This window comes from Chinchilla lanigera, unplaced genomic scaffold, assembly GCF_000276665.1.
Source record: "Chinchilla lanigera isolate Chin_1 unplaced genomic scaffold, ChiLan1.0 scaffold00038, whole genome shotgun sequence".
NCBI classification, from domain to species: domain Eukaryota; kingdom Metazoa; phylum Chordata; class Mammalia; order Rodentia; family Chinchillidae; genus Chinchilla; species Chinchilla lanigera.
In genome coordinates, this window is record NW_004955439.1 from 232,768 (window position 1) to 250,933 (window position 18,166).

Sequence of the window (18,166 nt, forward strand, 5' to 3'; positions counted from 1 at the left end):
CGACTCCACATGTGTACTGTTTCAGAAATAAAAAGGGTCTCACATGCCTAAAGAGATATAATCAGGAATGTTGGTGTGCCATTGTTAGTAACAGCCCCTCTGCTCGAAAGAAATGCTAAACATCTATTAGGAAAATGAAAAAAATACTTTTGGTACAGGAATTTAATGGAATGTTAGAGAGCATTAAAATGAATCAACTAGACCTTTACATATCAATATTAATATATATCTCAAAAAAGCAACATGGAAGGAAAAACAGATTATGTGTGTACTGTATTATACCATCTATACAAAATGTAATTGTATGTGAGACAATGCTATTATACACATTTGAGTTATGAAAGAATAGAAATGTGCATGGGAATTATTAACATTCAGAATAGATGCCTCTTTGTAGGATAAAAGAGGAATAAAGTTGGGAAGGGAAGAAAAGGCTTCAATTATATCTGTAATGTAATATTTCCAAATCTAAGTGATAGATATATGAGTGTTTTTATACTTTTCACAGACCTCAAATATTTCACAGTTAACCTTTTTAAAAAAAATATTCTTTATTTTCTGTATTCACCAGGATGACTTTACATACATTCTGATCATTTAAACTCCAAAATATTGTAAGTTGTTTTTACTCTAATGTTCAGGCTATGGCTAGAAAGCTCATATGTATTTAGGTCTTTCTCTCTGTATTCAGATAGGATTTATTCCAAGTTTGTTCACTGCAGAAGAAATGATTTTGTAGAGACTGATATGCAGTCAACTGGTGGTGACTCAGACTGCGTTTAAATTTAATGACTATAGTAGATTATTCCTTACTCAAGAAATTTAGTTATATTTTACTTTTCAGCCATTGCCTGAAAAGTTACTTTACAGATGGGGTTTTCCTTGATAGACTATTCTCTAAAGCAATTGATCTCTATGCTTCCTCTTTCACTGGCTTAGTGAATGTAATGCATACATAATATAGTGCCTGAAATCCTTACTGTACCTTAGTGCATCTGTTATTCTCTATATTGGAATCTGACTAGCATCTCACTAGGATATGACACTAGAAACCTTATGTGCACAGACCAAAATTTTCTAACACCATCCCTAATCTAGCCCTTAGAGTTTTAGCAATGTGGCAGTTCCAAAGACATTAAAAATAGATTTATCATAGGATCCAGCAATTGCATTCTGAGGAATGAAAAGAAACCCCTAAAAGAGATATTAGTACACCCATGATCATAGCAACATTGGTCACGTAAAATGTGGAAGAGGTGCACATGTCTATTGATACATGATTGGATAAGCTTTGAAAGGAAGGAAGCTCCTCAAAATAAATGAACCTTGAGAACTCCTATACTGGCTCCATGAATAGGTCCATCATATCTAGACTCAAAATTTTTACTTTCAGTTCCAGAGGGACCCAAAGAACTTATGTGTGTGAACTTGGACACATTTTCTGGTACCCATTTGTATTCACTTGAAGCAAATAGTTCAAGTAAAAGATTTGTAAATTTTGATATTTATATCAATTTGTAGTAAATTAATGAGGCTGTCAAGGTAATTTTTTATCACAGTACTTCAAATTTAAATTGATTTCTTCCTTGTGCTAGATGATCTACTCAGTGTTCTTAAACTCAGAAAAATATCCAATCCTCCTTTTTAACCTTAAACCATTGCTTCTTTTTCTTAAAAATTTACATCTCCTACCAAAGGCAGTACAGTATATTTCAAGTTTTAACTGGAGTTGTGCATAAAATTAGAATTTTAATTTCCTCAAAGGTTAATAACTCAGTTTAAAAAATGGACTTTTGCTGGATTTTTTTCAGCACTAACCTAGTGGTACAAAGTATACACTCAGTAAATGCTTTTTGAAGAAAGGCATTTGAAAGCATGATAGGATAAAGTAGTAGAACAGTTTGTGAACCATTATCATTGGCCCTGCCACTTTTGCACTGCTCTGGCTCTGCCCGTTGCCTAAACACTCTTGCTGACTTTGTAACTTGCTGCTGACTTAGAGAATCCAGAGTTTTTAAAATTGGCGTTCTGTCCTTCCCTGGGTTCAACGCTGCTGCATATACACGTCTTATAATTTTATGGAAGGATTTTTTGCTGGTGAGAGAGGAGACAATCTTGTTCCTTCGTTTTGCTTATTTCAGACATGAGCAAGTTTTCATCTGAACTGTAATTATTCCATTTCACTTGAGGAAAGAAATAAGTAATTGGGAGAGCAAATAAACAATACCGGTAGCCCTGCTCTATAGAGATTTTCTCTGAAGATCTTGAATCAACGAACTAGATGAATAATTTATTTAGCAGGAGTTGGTTTCCCAGTTGCAGAGTCCCTGAGGTTACGGAAAGTGCTTAGGGCTGGAGAATACAGTTTTCTTTAATGTCAATTAGTGATATTACATCTTCTAAGGTATTATCTGTAGACCACATAAAATAATGTCCTTGTTTTCCTTCCTAATTCTCTTTAATCCCCCACCCGCCCAGCATTTCTAGCCTCTCATTACCATTTTGTCAGTAGGAGAGGAAAATCTATGCTTTGGGGTATGAAAGATAACATCGTATCTCTGGGTTGATACCTGCCCTATTTGTAGAGACTCCCTTCATCGGCCTAAGAGTTTGAATAAAGACTAGGAAGAAGGACCCTCTGCCCACAGAAAAAGTGGGGCAAACCCTGCTGAATTCTGTGCCTTTTTGTTCACTATAAATAAGCAATTCTTTCGTAGCTGATCTTAGTGGCACTTATAAGGCTCATCATCTTCTTTGAGTCCTTGTAGAATGCATCTTTGAAATTATCATGGGTATTTATGTTAAGTGCAATTTACTGTACAGAAATCTACTATACCTGTAATTTTTAAACAATACTTTTTAAAAAATAATACAATGACTTGAATAATGTGGTTCAATTAGGTACTGCTGGAAGAGGCAGCTGGTGACAGAGAAGAGGAAGTTAATTATAACAATAGCAGTGCAATATAAAGTGAGATTTATGTTAAGAAGCTATGTCAGTGCCATATGTATAAAATGTCATTCATCATCTGCCCCAGCTCAAAGACACTATCTTCTTACAATAGCGTTCTCCCACCAAGAGGCTTTTTTTTTAAGCATGAAACAAAATTAAGAGCGAAGGAGAAGAATAGAGTCTAGAATTTCTTTTTTAAGGTTATTTTCCAGGTTTGGTAAAATTTAACCTGACATTTCATACAGATTGTTTTAGTTGACCGTTGCTCCTATTCAAAGGAAGAATGTATTCTTGGCCCTGACCATTAACAGCATGGACACAAAATGTCTCTGTTGCCAGAATTGAGTTGTGTTCTTTGGTATGATGCATACCTCAGATCCTGGCTTTAAAGTACTTGAGATAGTTTCATAAACTAATTCCACTTGGTTTTAGCACATAACCCAGTGATACAGACTAGTTAAACTTACTTCATTTGGTTTTAACATACAACGCAAGTGAAATAGACAAGTTAAGCAATTACCATCTGGATTGGACAGATGAAAATATTTTCTTTATAAATGAGAACTAAGCTCAGTGAGACACAGTGACTTGTGAAAGGGACATATAACTGGTAAGTCGCAGGACAGGAATGAACCCCACATTTTTTCACCCATCATTAGGTATGTTCCCTTTAATTCTGTCCATAGATTTTATATGTCCTCTAACAAGATGAGTTTTTGTTTCTGGCAGACTAGTGTTTTTTGTTTGTTTGCTTGCTTGCCTGTTCTATGTTGAACTTTTCTGCAAGCATAACATTAACACAAATGAACTTGGTTTCTTGTCTTTAAAGACTCTGTATCATGGTTCTGCATCCTCCATGTTGGACTGTTGTTCCCGAGCCTACTGGGCTTTATTTCTGCAGTGTGCAGAAGGTGGGGGAAACCCAGGGTGTTCACAGGTTTTCACAACTGCATATTTACCGTTGAAATATTGAAATTAAGAGGGTGGAGCTGGGGAGTACATGAAATATCCCTCTTCTCCCCAAGTTTAACAGAAAACTTGTCAGGTTCCACTGGGACAGAAAGAATGGCTGGGAGGAAGACCTAGGAGGCCACCAGCAGGGGTCATATTTTTTCCCTGGGCCAGAATTCCCAGTGGCACCTTCCTCACTCTCTCCTGGAAACTGAGGACCTCGTGGCAGCCGTGCTTCTCCAAGTCTGCACTGACTTAGCCTCTCCACACCAGCTTCTCCCATCTCCTTTCCTGCTGTGATCCCCCATGCTTTAGGCACAAAAACTTTCTCATGTCGGAGATACTCCATTTCTTTACCGTTACTATCTTTTCAAAGTTATATTATCCCAAATAGCTATCAAAAGTTGTCTTTGTCCTCTCTTGGGATGAGACCTAGAATAGATGTCTCTTTTCTCTTGCTCGCTTATTTGGTTAGCAAAGGGGACTAGAAAATAGCAAAATAAATTTTGGGTATTGCTGGTAGAGCCGGGGGTGGAATGACCAAAAGCCTGAGTCAGACAAGTACAGGGTCATAGTAGGGGTGTCGCATCTTGAGAAATATTCCACTGGCGAGAAACTGGAGTTTATGTTGATGTTGTCTTTTTACTTAGAGGCACTTTTGATGAGAAGTTTCCATGATCTGATATGAATTATAGCAGCTACGTCTTTCATTCATCCCAACTCCCTGTAGTGGGTTTAATACAAATTAAACATTCTCTGTTCTGCCCCAGTAGATAACATTTTGAGGTCTTGTTTGCGATATATTTGGGCTGAGTTTGAATGCACAAATTGTACCTTTTCTTCTTTACAGTTAATGCTCCATTTAAAGTTACATAATAAGCTGTGAATAAGGTCTTTCTCCTTCAAGAGAATAATTTATATCCACTTAGCTTGGACAAAACATGAGTCAACATGGATTCTGTAGATTGCGATAGGAATGATTTGTTACAGTGTCCTAATTTGTGATCATAGATGCACGATCTGAAGTGAAAGCAGTGGAGGCAATAAGAGGGTTGTGACTCCAACAAGCAGTTCCTCAGGAAGACGGCACACTGGCTGTCAGCCAGTGGCAGCTGTGGTGGTTTTCCTTAGAACCTCCGGCTCGCTCGGTCCTCACGGCCACACCTCTTCCTGCCGCTTCCATTTCTGTGCCTGGTGCACTTCACAGGGACAGCTGGGGAGACTGAGGGTGCTGCGCCAGTGGCACAAGGACGACAGTGACCAAGATGGCCCTTAGGCCAAATGCAAACAGTGAGTAGAGAGTTGGAGGAGACCAACACTACTTCAGTCCAGCGCCCAGTGCAGTGGATTGCAGAGAAGTGAATGGCATGTGGCTCACTGGGAGCAGAACCAGAACGTCAATATCTACCCTAACCTATAGTGTAAAAATTCTACTGTATATTTTTTACATTCATTCATTTATTCATTCATGTATTTATTGAACACCTACTATATGCCATAATATGTGCTGGGCAATCAGTACAGAAACACGTATGAATGAAACCACCTGGTCTATGTACCTAAGAAGCAAGGAGCCCATGGGGAATGGAGGATCATAGGAACAAAAATGTGTGGGGCGGTGTACGAAGTGTGTGCTGTCAAAGGTCCTTATGAGGACTGATGATGGCAAAACGAAAGGCGTCGTCTGCCTTCTATCAGAAGGATAGATATCACTGAGCACAATCAAGGCCGGTTCCCCAAAGAGCAGCTTTCCCATCCTCTGCAGAGATACTCTGTGTGAAAAGAGGCAGCCAAGAGCATTTCCTCGTTACTGAGTGAGACACGAGAAAGATATCCCTATGGAAAAAGGGCAGTTATCTGGCATGGTCTGCTACTCTGGGGAGAGCCTGTATCAGTCTACTTTGGAAAATTCTGTACATTGTGTTCTGGCCTTGGGATTATCCAGCGTTATTCTGTTGGTGCACGAGCTTTTGTGTACATGTGTTACAGGTACTGACGCCCTTCGAGACTGTAGGAAAAGCCACTCTCAACCTCGTCCTCCTTTGTTTCCATCTCTGAGTACTGCCATTGTCCAAGCTCGTATTATGATGTCCTTGATCTTTTGCAATCACCACCTAAATCCTTTTTTCCCCTCAAAGACTAAACACCTGTGTAGAATATTTGTATTCCTAAAACTTTAACAAGAATTACTTTTTAAAGTTATTTGTCTTTCTAAGGTCCTACATTCACCTGATATAAAAATTTAAAACTACAAAGGGAAACGTTCTCTCACCTTTACCCCCTAGATACCCAGCAGACTCCACTGGCAACTCCTAGTATTATTATTATTTCTTGCATGTCCTGACAACCGTACTTTCTGACTGTAAAAATTAGAATTTTGTTTTTCTCACTTTTATGCATAAACAGGAACTGAGGAGAAGAACTGTTCTGTACTTTGCTTTTCTCAATTAGCAGTGGAGATGGTTCCATAGCACTATGAAAAGAACTTTAGTCTTTGTCTGTCTTGCCGTATGGAGGTGCCATAGTTTATTCAACCAGTTTCCAGGTGGTGGACATTTATACTGTTTCCAGACTTTGCTGTTACAGTGTCCCTGTATGTGCTGATATTTCTTTATACAAATCACTCATCTTACAAAATACTTCGGCTGCTAACTGCTCACTGAATACAGTACTTTGATTTAGCATTCAAAGCCTTCTTCAAAATGTACACAAATAAATTTCTCATCTTGTCATCTGTGTCAAAATGAACTTTTTGCTTTAGCTCAGTAATTCAAGATCTCTTTCAAATACCTCTTTAATTCTCCCTTCATGCATCGCCAAATGAACTGTTTTCCTTGCATCCTAGTCCTGGTTTATTGTTCCTTAGGTGGACATTGGCTTTCTCCAGATCTCTAGTCCGAGTTCCCACCTTCTGGCTTTGCTTTTGGTGTTGTGTCTGTCTTCATGGCTCAACTTCTGCTACACCTGCTATATTTCATGCTTCTGCGTCACTTATTTGCCTTTGAGCATGTGTGCTCACCATGCGAGTCCATCCAGACTTATGATGGTTCTTTTTAAATGCGTACATTTCCTATTTTGCATCAGCAAGATTGTGAGGTATTGAAGGGTACCTTTGAATAGCTTATATACATCTTTATGGCTCTCAGCACTACCCAGCGCCATTTCTTCCTCTGTCAGTTTTGTTTTCTCATGTATTATTCTTGAATTTTCAAAAATCTCACATTCTACTCCGACCCAGAGCCCTTGGTGGCTTCCCTTTCTCTGCTGTGTTGATTTAGCATTCCGATCCGGAGATGAAGGAGGATGCCCACTCAGCTGGGCCCAGCAGCTCTACTTTCACCTTGGCAGATCTAGCCTGTCTCCTTAGCCACCCTTGAGGCTCTACAAATGCTTTATGCTTCCTGTTCCCATGACAACATACATACCACTTTTTCCAGTACACTGTCCCATTTTCTTTTTTCAAAATGATTCCTCAACCTCAGTGAAGGCTTTTCTAGATTGTCTCCCCAGTGTCTACTCATTTTAACATCTAGGAATAATAATAGTGAGCTTCAATAAGAGCTTTCTATGCACCAGATACTGCAAAGCTGCGTTATGTCTGTGATCTCACTCACTCATCACAACCTAGAGGATAGGGACACTGCCCACATGATGTATTTATCCTTTTGCACTTGCTGAAAAATATCTAAATTATGTTTGTGGCCATGGTTGTCAGATACTCTTACTATCTATGTGTGAGCTTGCCAGTGACCAATACTCTTGATTCCCATGTGCCCTTCCAGGACGTGAGGGAGGTTATTCTTAGCGGAGAAAATTTGTTTTAATTTTTATCCCAAAGGGATTATGGCTGATCAGATCATTCTCTCCATACATACTCTGTGGAAATGATTTTTAGATTATTCAGTTTCGGGATTTCATATGATTGTGCTGTTTTCTTTAGACCATAAACAAAACTTATCTCCTCCATCAGATTGTAAGCTTCTTAGATGCAGAAACTTACCCTGAACTCCCTGAAATTTCTAGTTGCTAATATAACTGTTAATACAAAACTAGTTCAATAAAGGTCATTGAACTAATCGATTTTTATATTAACTTCTGCTATGCCTTCTTTTCTTATTTTTCAGGACATCATTTGCCAGAAGAATACTGTGAGTATTTTGTTTAACCTTCCAGAAATTCTTAAATGTTTTCTTTTTTGTCTTCTAATCTGTGGTATTTTAAAAACTTCTCACAAATTATTAATTTCTATATGTTATTCCTTTTTAAAAACTTTTTAATACATCAATATAATATGGTTATTTTATCTAAATACTACATCATAGGAATAGAATACATTAACACTTTTATGACTTTTTCTGTGTGTAGTTATATTTTGGAAGAAACATTTCCGTAGTAAAGTTGTGGAATTATGCATGGCAACAAAACAGCATATATGTGTGTGTGTGATTTCAATTTTTCTGTTGAATATGAAATCCATATTACACATATATAGAAATAAATGTATCTGTATATGTGTCTGTGATCTATTTTCTACTTAGAGGGGTTAAGTTCCTAGGTATCATAGTCTGCATTTGAGACTACACTACCTAATTCTAGCCTCCTACACAGAATTAAACAAACATGAATAAGTGAGGAAAATAAGCTTCAAACTTAAAAAACAATGCATGAAGAGAAATTATATTACCGTGGCAATGACCTTGTTAGGCCAGCGGTTTCCTATTCCATCTTGGAAAGTAAGGGAGTATTTAAAAACTTTGCAATTTAGCAACCTCTGCAGTTTTGAATGAAAATAGTATATGATATAAAGTCTACGCGTGATGTTATTTGAGGTGACAAGATTCATGGTACACTTGGCGATTTTTTCTTAGAACAGAAATTTTAGCATATGTGCTGCCGAAGCGAGCACTGAGATCGGAAATTTTAAAATTGGTGCTTAAGGTTTCACCAGGGTAGAGACCCAGTGCATTGTAGGTAATGTCGCCATTATAAACTCTTACCCTTCCCTCTCAACAGGAAATGAGCACTTGTGGCACGCTTCAGTGCACTGTAACAAATTTTGTTCAACAAGCCCTGATTGACCATGAACTGTGTGGCCGGGCTGGGCACGGTGCCAGAGGGGACTGAGTGTAGAGCTTGAGAACGGAAATAACCATTTTCATAACTGTCCCAGAAGACAACAAATGAGAAGGGCCAATGTCTAGTTAGGGGAGAAGGTCACTGAGTAAATAAATAAACAGACAAATTAGGAAATTAACCTAAAGTGAGTGCTGAAGAGTGGGTGGCCGTTATGTCCGAGTCCTTTAGAGATGTAGCGTTCCCTAAAACCCAAAGGCAGGAAAGAGCCAGTCGTGCTGGACAGGAGCAGAAGCAGTTTGCGAAGAGGACTCAACATCCGGGGTCGTGAGCAAGTCGCCCGTTGACTTGAGAAAGCAGCTGTGTTCTGGGTGCGGAGTGTCTTTCAGCAATCGAATGTTTTACATTTCTTTCTCAATATGTTTGAATGCTGGGAGCTTTTCTTACCAGATGCTCTACTCATTTTCCATACATGCTATGCTCACCTCTACATAGTTCTTAAAAATTGAAAAACTGAATCACCATCACTGTTTAAACAGTGAAGATGATCAGCTAGAATAAGGCTAGATTTTGAGCTGAGGGCTTGTGGAGTCATGCAACAAAGCGTAAGGCAGGAAAATTGATGGTGTTGCTTTATGACCATGCCTTGAAATTTTGAAATTTAAGGAAATGTGTTCTTTTTTTTTTTTACAAGAAGTAGATTAGAATATTTTTGAACTAATAATACATTAATAAAAGGCAATTGTTGCACTCGAGATATCTGGGATTTTTTGTTGTTTTTTTCCAGTACTGGGAATCGAACTCATGATGTCGCGCTTGCCAGACAGGCACTGTGCTGCTGAGCTAATTCCCCAACCCCAAGTTGTTGTTGCTGTTTTTTAAGACAGTGTCTCACTATGTACTTTAGGCTGGCCTTGAACTCACTAACCCAGGCTAGTCTCAAACTTGTGGCGATCCTCCTGCCTCAGCCTCCCATGTGCTGGGAGATGTCTATTTTTTATCACACAGTGATTGTTTTATTTGCTTTGGATTATCCTCTATTTCAAGTTGTTCATTTAGTGGCAATATGCGAATCAAAATTATAGTAACTAAGTTTCTAAGGTATATGTGAGCCATCTTAGGAAATAAATGCTCCCATATTCTTAGTTTTCATCATTTTGAAAAAAACACCTTTTAAAGGAGTTGATATCCTTCTAAAAAATACAACATCACAGGGCCAACCCTTGCGCTTTCCCGCTCTGCGTTCTGCCTGTGCCGGCTCAGCTGGGGCCAGTTGTGCCTCCTGCAATTCACCACCCCTACCCGTGGCCTTTTGACCTTGACAGTGGAACTTGAAAAAAAAATCATTGCCTCCAGAGCATAGAGAAGAAACTCTAAATTGTGCAGCGAGACCAGGAACTTCAACGAGGATTCTAGGTGCGGTATTTTCAACAAGGGGCCTGAAGGATCTCACATTTGAAGAAGGATTCTCTACCGTGGGCTTTATTTCAAGAGCTGCTTCTCTTGCTATTTTCGTGATTCTCATTTTCCTCTCTACTCCTCCACGGCCAAGCATCTGATAATCACTGTCTTCCAGAATAGTTTTATGCAGACCCGTTATTCCTCAGTGCCCTGTACTTGGTGGGTATAGCTCATGCCTTATTCTCGGCTATTATATACATGGTTTTAAGGCTTCTGAGGCTATATAACTTTACCAAAGCAGTGAAAGAATAATATTCTAAACCCAACATAGAATAATACTTTTCTGGATTTGTGGCTTTTCATCTGTTGTTCTCATTTTGCATCTTAGAAGCTTCGAAGCATTTTGTTTTGTGACTTTGAGTTATAAAGTGTCTGAGGATATTTGCTTCTATTCTTTTATAACTCATGCATAGTTCCAGTGATGGCGAACCTTTCAGAGCTTTCAGTGATAACAAATCGCCTAATGTGGCCTGCATGGCACAGGACCGCCACCACTGGTAGGCTGGAGAAAGCAACCTAGTTGATAGCCTTGCCTTTTCTGCTTAGGCAGTGGCTTGGTAAAAGGATGAAATTTGATGGGCATGCCGTGAGATCTTGGTAACATTTTAGAAGCAGGACAATTCTTTTCTCTCTTCTTGGATTGGTCTTCCAATTGTTGCATGAAGTGGAACCTGGGACAGGAACAGTTTAGTGTATTTGATTTCAAAGTCTAATTTCAACCTGTTGAATTTGTTTTCATGCCTTTGCTGGAAGTCAAGGTTGTTTCTGCTTCATTACTGATGTATAAGTGCCCCAAAGCAAAATGTGTTCACAAATAATTAAGCCTGGCTACAAGGGCATTGGGCTTTCTTTTGGTCTGTTTGTTGACTTGACTCATGCACATTTCCTGTTGAAGGTGATGGGAACCTGTTAGGGCCTTGCAGGATGGTGCATAACCCCTAAATAATGTCATGCTATGCGAAAGTCCCTAGGCTGGAATTCCAGACACATCGTAGACCAGCGTGTCTACTCATCTGTCAAATAGAGACAATAGCATCTTTCTCAGTGAGTTGTAGTAAACATATGGCCATGCATATCTTGGCATAGAGAAGTGCTTGTTCTCACTGGTTTAAGTGCCAAGGGTAAGAAAATACTGTCTTGTTCTTCATGTGACAATAAGGCTGGCAGTGGATATTCTAGACTCCCTGTGATCCTATAACAGTGATAATGGGGTTTGCCACATTCCCCATTCTGGTTCTGAACCCTTTGCTTACTTTTCTCTTTTTTATTTTTATCCCCCTTAGGTTCTCTCCCATTTCCTTTGATCTGACTGTATCAAAGAATTCCCAGGTCTGTGTTTTGGCCTGAAACTTTCTTATACTGACATTCTATTCCAACTCTCTTTTAAACATTTTCTCATTAAATCCCAACCTCTTAATCCCCTTAAAGACCATCTTCTCTAGAAATAAACATTTTACCCTATCCTGCTCCAAATCCTATCTCAACCTTTGGAAATTCTTCTCATAGCTTAACTAGAAGTCAGGTTCTATTTGTGCTTATTACCTGATACACAGCAAGTTCCTCAAATTGCAGCATGTTCATAAAAGAGTCTAGCTCTACTTTGTGTGAATTATTTCATTCTGTTAATGTTACAACCCTTTTTAGGTAGACCTGTTTTAAGTGGCCTTCGACTCCTTCTCCAAGTCCAGATGGTTCTTTCTTTTGATTGCTGAGCACCTGTGTCTTTTTCTACATTGCCACTGTCACTGATGTGATCTATGTAGCTTCCTGCCTAATTTCTTTAAGTCTTCTTTCTCTTTCAGTGCATCCTGTTATCTGCCCTGACCGCCAAAACGCACATCTTGGTTGTGTTTTCTTTCCATGTTTGAGATCCTTTTATAGTTTCCTCGTTGTCAGAATATGTAGTCTTTTGCTTTGTCTTCACTGGAGCCTTCCTCCCTTGAAGGAAGTAGAAGCCTCGCTGGCTTCATTCAGATTTGCTTCCCTGGGGTGTCCGGTCCAACTCCATAGTCTTCTTTCCGGCAGTGCTTTTGTTGGTATGAATATGTCCTCATTGGCATCATCACTGATAGAAGATCAGTGACCCCAGCATTTAGCGGATGAGGGGAGAGTGACACAGACTGAGGTTCCCTAAAGGCAGAATCTGCAGGCCCAGACCCTGTGATTACAGTGCAGCATCTCCTCTTTATCCCGGGGATACCTGGTGGGTTCCCTGCAGCTGCTGCAAGGAGTCTGATACGGGGCCTTGGAGAGGAGAGGTGGGCAGGGGTCAGGGAAGCCAAGAGGGGAAGCAGGGAAACCAGTTAAAACCAATCACAGAGGCTTAGGCCAGGCATGCTGGGGGCTGGCCACCAGTGCTGGCAGAGAGGAGGGTGGCAGGTGGACAAACATGATGTCCGTTGTGGAGGCTGAATAGATGGGGGAAGGGGAGAAAATGAGACATGAAGGATAAGTTCTGGGTCTCTAGTTGTGGTGACTAGGAGACAAGCATGGCCATGCCTAAGGGAGCTGGTGTGTCTTGGCCTCGTGCCCTGAGCTGCCTATAACCGGGAAGCCCTTTGAAGCATAGCTCTTCGTACATATTTCCTGGTACTGTATTTACACCATGTCACCAACTGCATTTTAAGTTCTCTGAAGGCTGACAGTTGTGCTTTCAACTACTCCGTTCTTCCTGCAACACGTGCTCTAGTGCCTTGCCTGTGTGAGATGGTGAATAAATTGTAATGATGGGTAGAAACTCTTCTTTACTTTTTTATATCATCTGTAAGTGTTTATGATATTGAAGTAAGTAATTAAAGAAATTGCAAAATTTCCTTTTCATGGGTCATAAATAAGAAATGAGGCTTTTCTGTTCCCCTTCACACTCAAAACTCTTATATAAAATGAGTCGTTGGCAAAGGAGCTGGGATTCCTGTTGGTGTGGCACCCCCAGGCAGGATCCTCACAGCCCCGTCCCTCTGTCTCCGCAGATGTGCACTGGGAACTACACCTTCATCCCCTACATGGTGACTCCCCACAACAAGGTCTACTGCTGTGACAGCACCTTCATGAAGGGCCTGACGGAGCTCATGCAGCCCAACTTCGAGCTGCTTCTGGGGCCCATCTGCTTACCACTCGTGGACCGGTTCATCCAGCTTTTGAAGGTGGCGCAAGCAAGTTCCAGGTAATGTTTCATACTGCCGCTTGGTGATGATCTGGAAATGTTATTCTACTTCATTCATTTGCAAATCTTATCCAAGACTCCCCAGATACCAGCATACAGCCAAGATCCAGGAAAAAAATGTACAATATTCTCTAATTGGGTAAACATGATGTCATATAGCTCACACATTGCACTTTATTCATTTTATTTATAGAACAATTTGACATCTATCCCCTTCCTCCAAAAGACTGTTAACTGCTTACAGTAGTGAAAGAGCTCAAACTACATATGACAGTCAAGTATAGAAACATCAGAATAAATGGTGAAGGACTTTTAGGGCAAAGTCCAAACTCTACAAAATTGCTGAGAACCTGTTTTAATTAAGAATGATTATTTGTGTTAATGAATGTTGATACTGAGTCAGAATATTATGTTCAGATTATAGTCATATCTAATTTGTTTAGGATAACTTCTACTAAAATAATAAAATAAAAAGTTTCTGATGTTTTAAGTGACATATTGCAGGAGAATTCATTAACGTTGAATACTTTTGTCTTCAGCTCTTTCTGAAACAAGAGGACTGGTTCATCCACTTTTATATTTAATACTATTAAATCTAACGAGTATTAAATATAAGGACTCCCAAATATAATTAAATATTAAATATAAGGACTATAGTATTAAATAGAAGGACTCCCAAATTTCTTAAAAATGCCAAATATAGGAGGTATTCATTTTGTGCATCTTAATGAATTGAAAAGTACATATGTGCAAATGTTATTCATTTCCTTATAAAATTACTATTTGTCATTGAAATATTTTGTCAATCTTTCACATCGTTAATGCTTTGAAATGTGTGTTTTTCCCCTAGCCAGTACTTCCGGGAATCTATACTCAATGATATCAGGAAAGCTCGGAATTTATACACTGGTAAAGAATTGGCAGCTGAATTGACAAGAATTCGGCAGCGAGTAGATAATATTGAGGTCTTGACCGCAGATATTGTCATCAATCTATTGCTTTCCTACAGAGATATACAGGTGAGAAGCATGCTTAGTGTAAAATCTTTGTCATGTAGCCTGTTGGAAGAGAAAGGGAGAGTTAACATAAAATTTCAGTTTGCTAATAAGGTATTCCTGTTGCTACACGTAACTCCTTATTGACTCGCTTAAGTTTCACATCCTGTGATTTTATGATCAATGAAAGAGACTCGTATATGTTAGCCATCAGTGGTTGTGAAATACTTATAAAGATTTGATTTTTCCTCCAGAAAAACAAAAAGAAAAACCTGCTGACATAGCTAATCCAGGGACAATGTGTTCTATTCTGTTACCCTCAGGCCCACCTGTCAATGAACAAAAGCTTTGTTTTGATAAACATAGCAGAAAATTCCTAGAGCTTTTTGACATATCTTTTACTTCTTGAAACTGTGTTGTTTGAAATGGATAGGGCTGGATCTAACTAGCCAGAAGCAAGAAGTCTGTACGTGATGAATTATAAAAATAACTTAAAAATAATGTCATCCGGAGCACACTAACGTGTTATATTATTTTTAATAACATGTCTCGGAATTTAAAAAAGATATGGTAAATAGAATTAAAGTGTGTTCTTTGAGTTGGAGATTTACTATTAGGTTTTTTTTTTACTTTTTTTCCCAGATCATTTTCTTGATTAGCACATGTCTACAGCGCATGATGTTTATATTCCTTTTAGGGAGTTGGTCTGCATGCGTTCCCTTCTTTATCCCCTTCCTCCCCTCTCTCTTCTCTCCCTCCATCTCTTAATCCCCTTCCTCTTTGAGAAAGATCTGTCTCCCTACTTCTTATTATCGATCTTTTATTTTGCTCTTTATTTATACTTTGAGTTCCTCATATAAGAGAAATGATGCAATGTTCAAGCTTGAGTGTTTAATCTGTTTCTCTTAGCACTGTGGTCTCAAAATCCATCCATTTCCTGTGTACCTTCCTGACAGAATTAAAGACTTCATATTATAGCAACACTTGCATACCCATGTTTACAGCAGCATAATTCATAATAGCTAAATCTTGGAAGGACCTATATGTCCATCAATAGGTGAATGGATAAAGAAAAGTATTGTTTACACACTGTGGAGTATTACTGTGCCATAAAGACAGATAATCTTAGTCATTTATAGTTTTTTTAATAGTAAAATGTGAATGACTTCTGGCTTCTTACTCCCACTCTCAGCCTTTCAGATCTGTGGAAAGCTTTACATAGACAAGAGAGGCTTACATACCTGAAGAGCTGTGGCACGGAGGAGGCTATGGCTAGAGGGGTTTACACATGTGATATGAAGCCGTTTACTACTTGGAACAGTTCAGTCAGTTGCTCTTTGCCCTTGAAATGTTGTTTCCCTGACGTAATAGACAGAACACTGCAGACCAGAGTCTGGCTCTGTGGAGAAGTGAACCACCCATGTGTAGACAGTAGAGCATCATCCCATTGGCTGTTTCTTGTTTTGTTGATTCTTGTCAAACATGATCACTATATTTCTAATAGTTTCATCCATACAATCCAAACTTCTCAGAAGAAAAACAATAGTTTCTTCTGCGTTCTTCAAAATATCCCATGGACTCTAACTTCTCATGTAATTCCCTTCTCAGATTCGGATCGGATTGACACAGACATTTTGTTGTCAGAACTTTCTCCTAAAGATTTAATTCTCTACCATTCTCTTATTTGAAAGGACTATGATTCCATCGTGAAGCTGGTAGAGACTTTAGAAAAACTGCCTACCTTTGATTTGGCCTCCCACCTCCATGTGAAGTTTCATTATGCATTTGCACTGAATAGGTAAGAAGAAAGAGCTCCCTTCCCCAAGGCACTGTTAACCTGTTCTTGTTCCAACTGCAGATTTTTACTGGGTACTGTGGCTCTGCAACAACTTCCTTTAAAAAATAGTATTCACACATCTACCTCGGCCTCAGAAAATCTAAGGAGCTTGCATTCTGGTTTCTTGTCTCACACTGTTATATATTTAAATTCAACAGTTCTTTTTCTTCTGTGACAAAGTTTGTGTCTCCTAATGTTTTTTAAAACCTTTAAAATTATATGGATGCGACAGTTGTTGCGTTGTATTATTTAGGGAATAATGACACAAGAAACAAATTCTGTGACGTTCAATACAGATCCAAGTTTTTGGTGGGTACTTCGTTAAGTCCAAGGATGCAGAACCTGTAGATATGCAGGACGGACCTAATACTCAACGCCAAACAGTCATTTACACAAATATTAACTAAAACAGGGTGAGGACAGTTATATTCCTACTTAGAGAATATTTTGTCCAGATCTCCCCTAAACAAACCTAATATAATCACCACTCTGTTGATCACATTTTGGATTATGTGCCCGTGAATCTTATAGGATTGAGACTGATACTGTGACTTTCAGGCCTGCCCCTGCCTTTAGTCTGCATTATAGCCCCTCGAAGCCACTTCCTGCCTAGACGCACCATGGAGGGCCTTCCATGCCCTCTGGTCAGGGAGAAGAGTAGATCACTGCACTGTGCAAAGCTGAGTTAGTTGTCCTGCTGTTTTCTTCTGCGGTAAGGGAGTCGACTGTGTGTGTCATTGCCACAACTAGAGACTGATGAAAATGGGGGAGGGAACGCATTTCTGAAGCACTTGCCATGTGCCATGTAAACCTTGACTGTTTTATAGATTAAGCACCTGCAGCTTGGAAAGGTGGAATAACTGTCTTGGAAGGTTCCCTGGGAGCCTGCCGTTGCACCAGAGCTCAAGCCCAGGTCCTCCTGGAGCAGAGACTGTGCTCCTGGTCACTAGGCTCTTTCACATCAGCGTGCCACTCAACCTGAGATTGTCCTTCCTTATTTTCTACAAAAATGCAGCATTCACTGTGTTTACCAACAAATGTATAATAAAAGCCCATTTTATCTTCCCATTTATTGAACATCTTCTAGATTTAATAGACTTAGTTGAGACCTCTAGAGATTACCTGCCGTTACTGGCTTTCAAGTAAATCATTCTTTGAAAGGTGGAATAGAATCTGTTGTATTTTAAAATTAAAAGTAAAAATTCATAAGAGCCTCTTACAATTTTACCTTTTTTCCTCTCACTTTCCTAAAGTAGCATGTAATGAAATGATAAGCATATTTGTATGAGGCAGTACTCTAAACTCAAGATGTTTAATACAAAGGGTAGAACAGGATTTTTGTGGGCAGGAAATTTGAAGTAGTACCTCAGAATAGAGATGATAACTTTTTAAATAGTGGTTTTACTGAAATTTAATTCATGTGCCATACAGTTTACCTAAAATGTATAACTCAGTGGCTTTTTAACATAGTAACAGAGTTGTATGACCATCAACCTCAACAACTTTTAGAACAGCTTCTTACCCCTAAAAGAAACTGCCTACCAACTAGCAGTCACCCTCCTACTTCTCCCAAATCTTCTGGCCCCTGGCAACCACTGATACAGTTTCTGTCTCTATAGATTTGTCCAATCTAGATACTTTATATAAATGGAATTATACAGTATGTGGTTTTTTTTGACTGACTTTCTTACATAGCACAGTTTTCCACAGTCCAATAAAGGAAAACTCTCAGA

The 18,166-nt window shown here is 39.1% G+C and overlaps 1 protein-coding gene across 1 annotated transcript in view; it reads left to right on the forward strand.

The window, feature by feature from the left end:
• Map3k5 (mitogen-activated protein kinase kinase kinase 5) overlaps nt 1-18,166 on the forward strand; it is a gene marked incomplete in the record, with an annotated part of 214,421 nt that overhangs the window by 70,269 nt on the left and 125,986 nt on the right. The window contains 4 exon segments of the mRNA XM_005390462.2: nt 8,029-8,052; nt 13,408-13,601; nt 14,452-14,620; nt 16,288-16,394. Of these exon segments, the coding sequence (XP_005390519.1) occupies nt 8,029-8,052; nt 13,408-13,601; nt 14,452-14,620; nt 16,288-16,394 (494 nt within the window).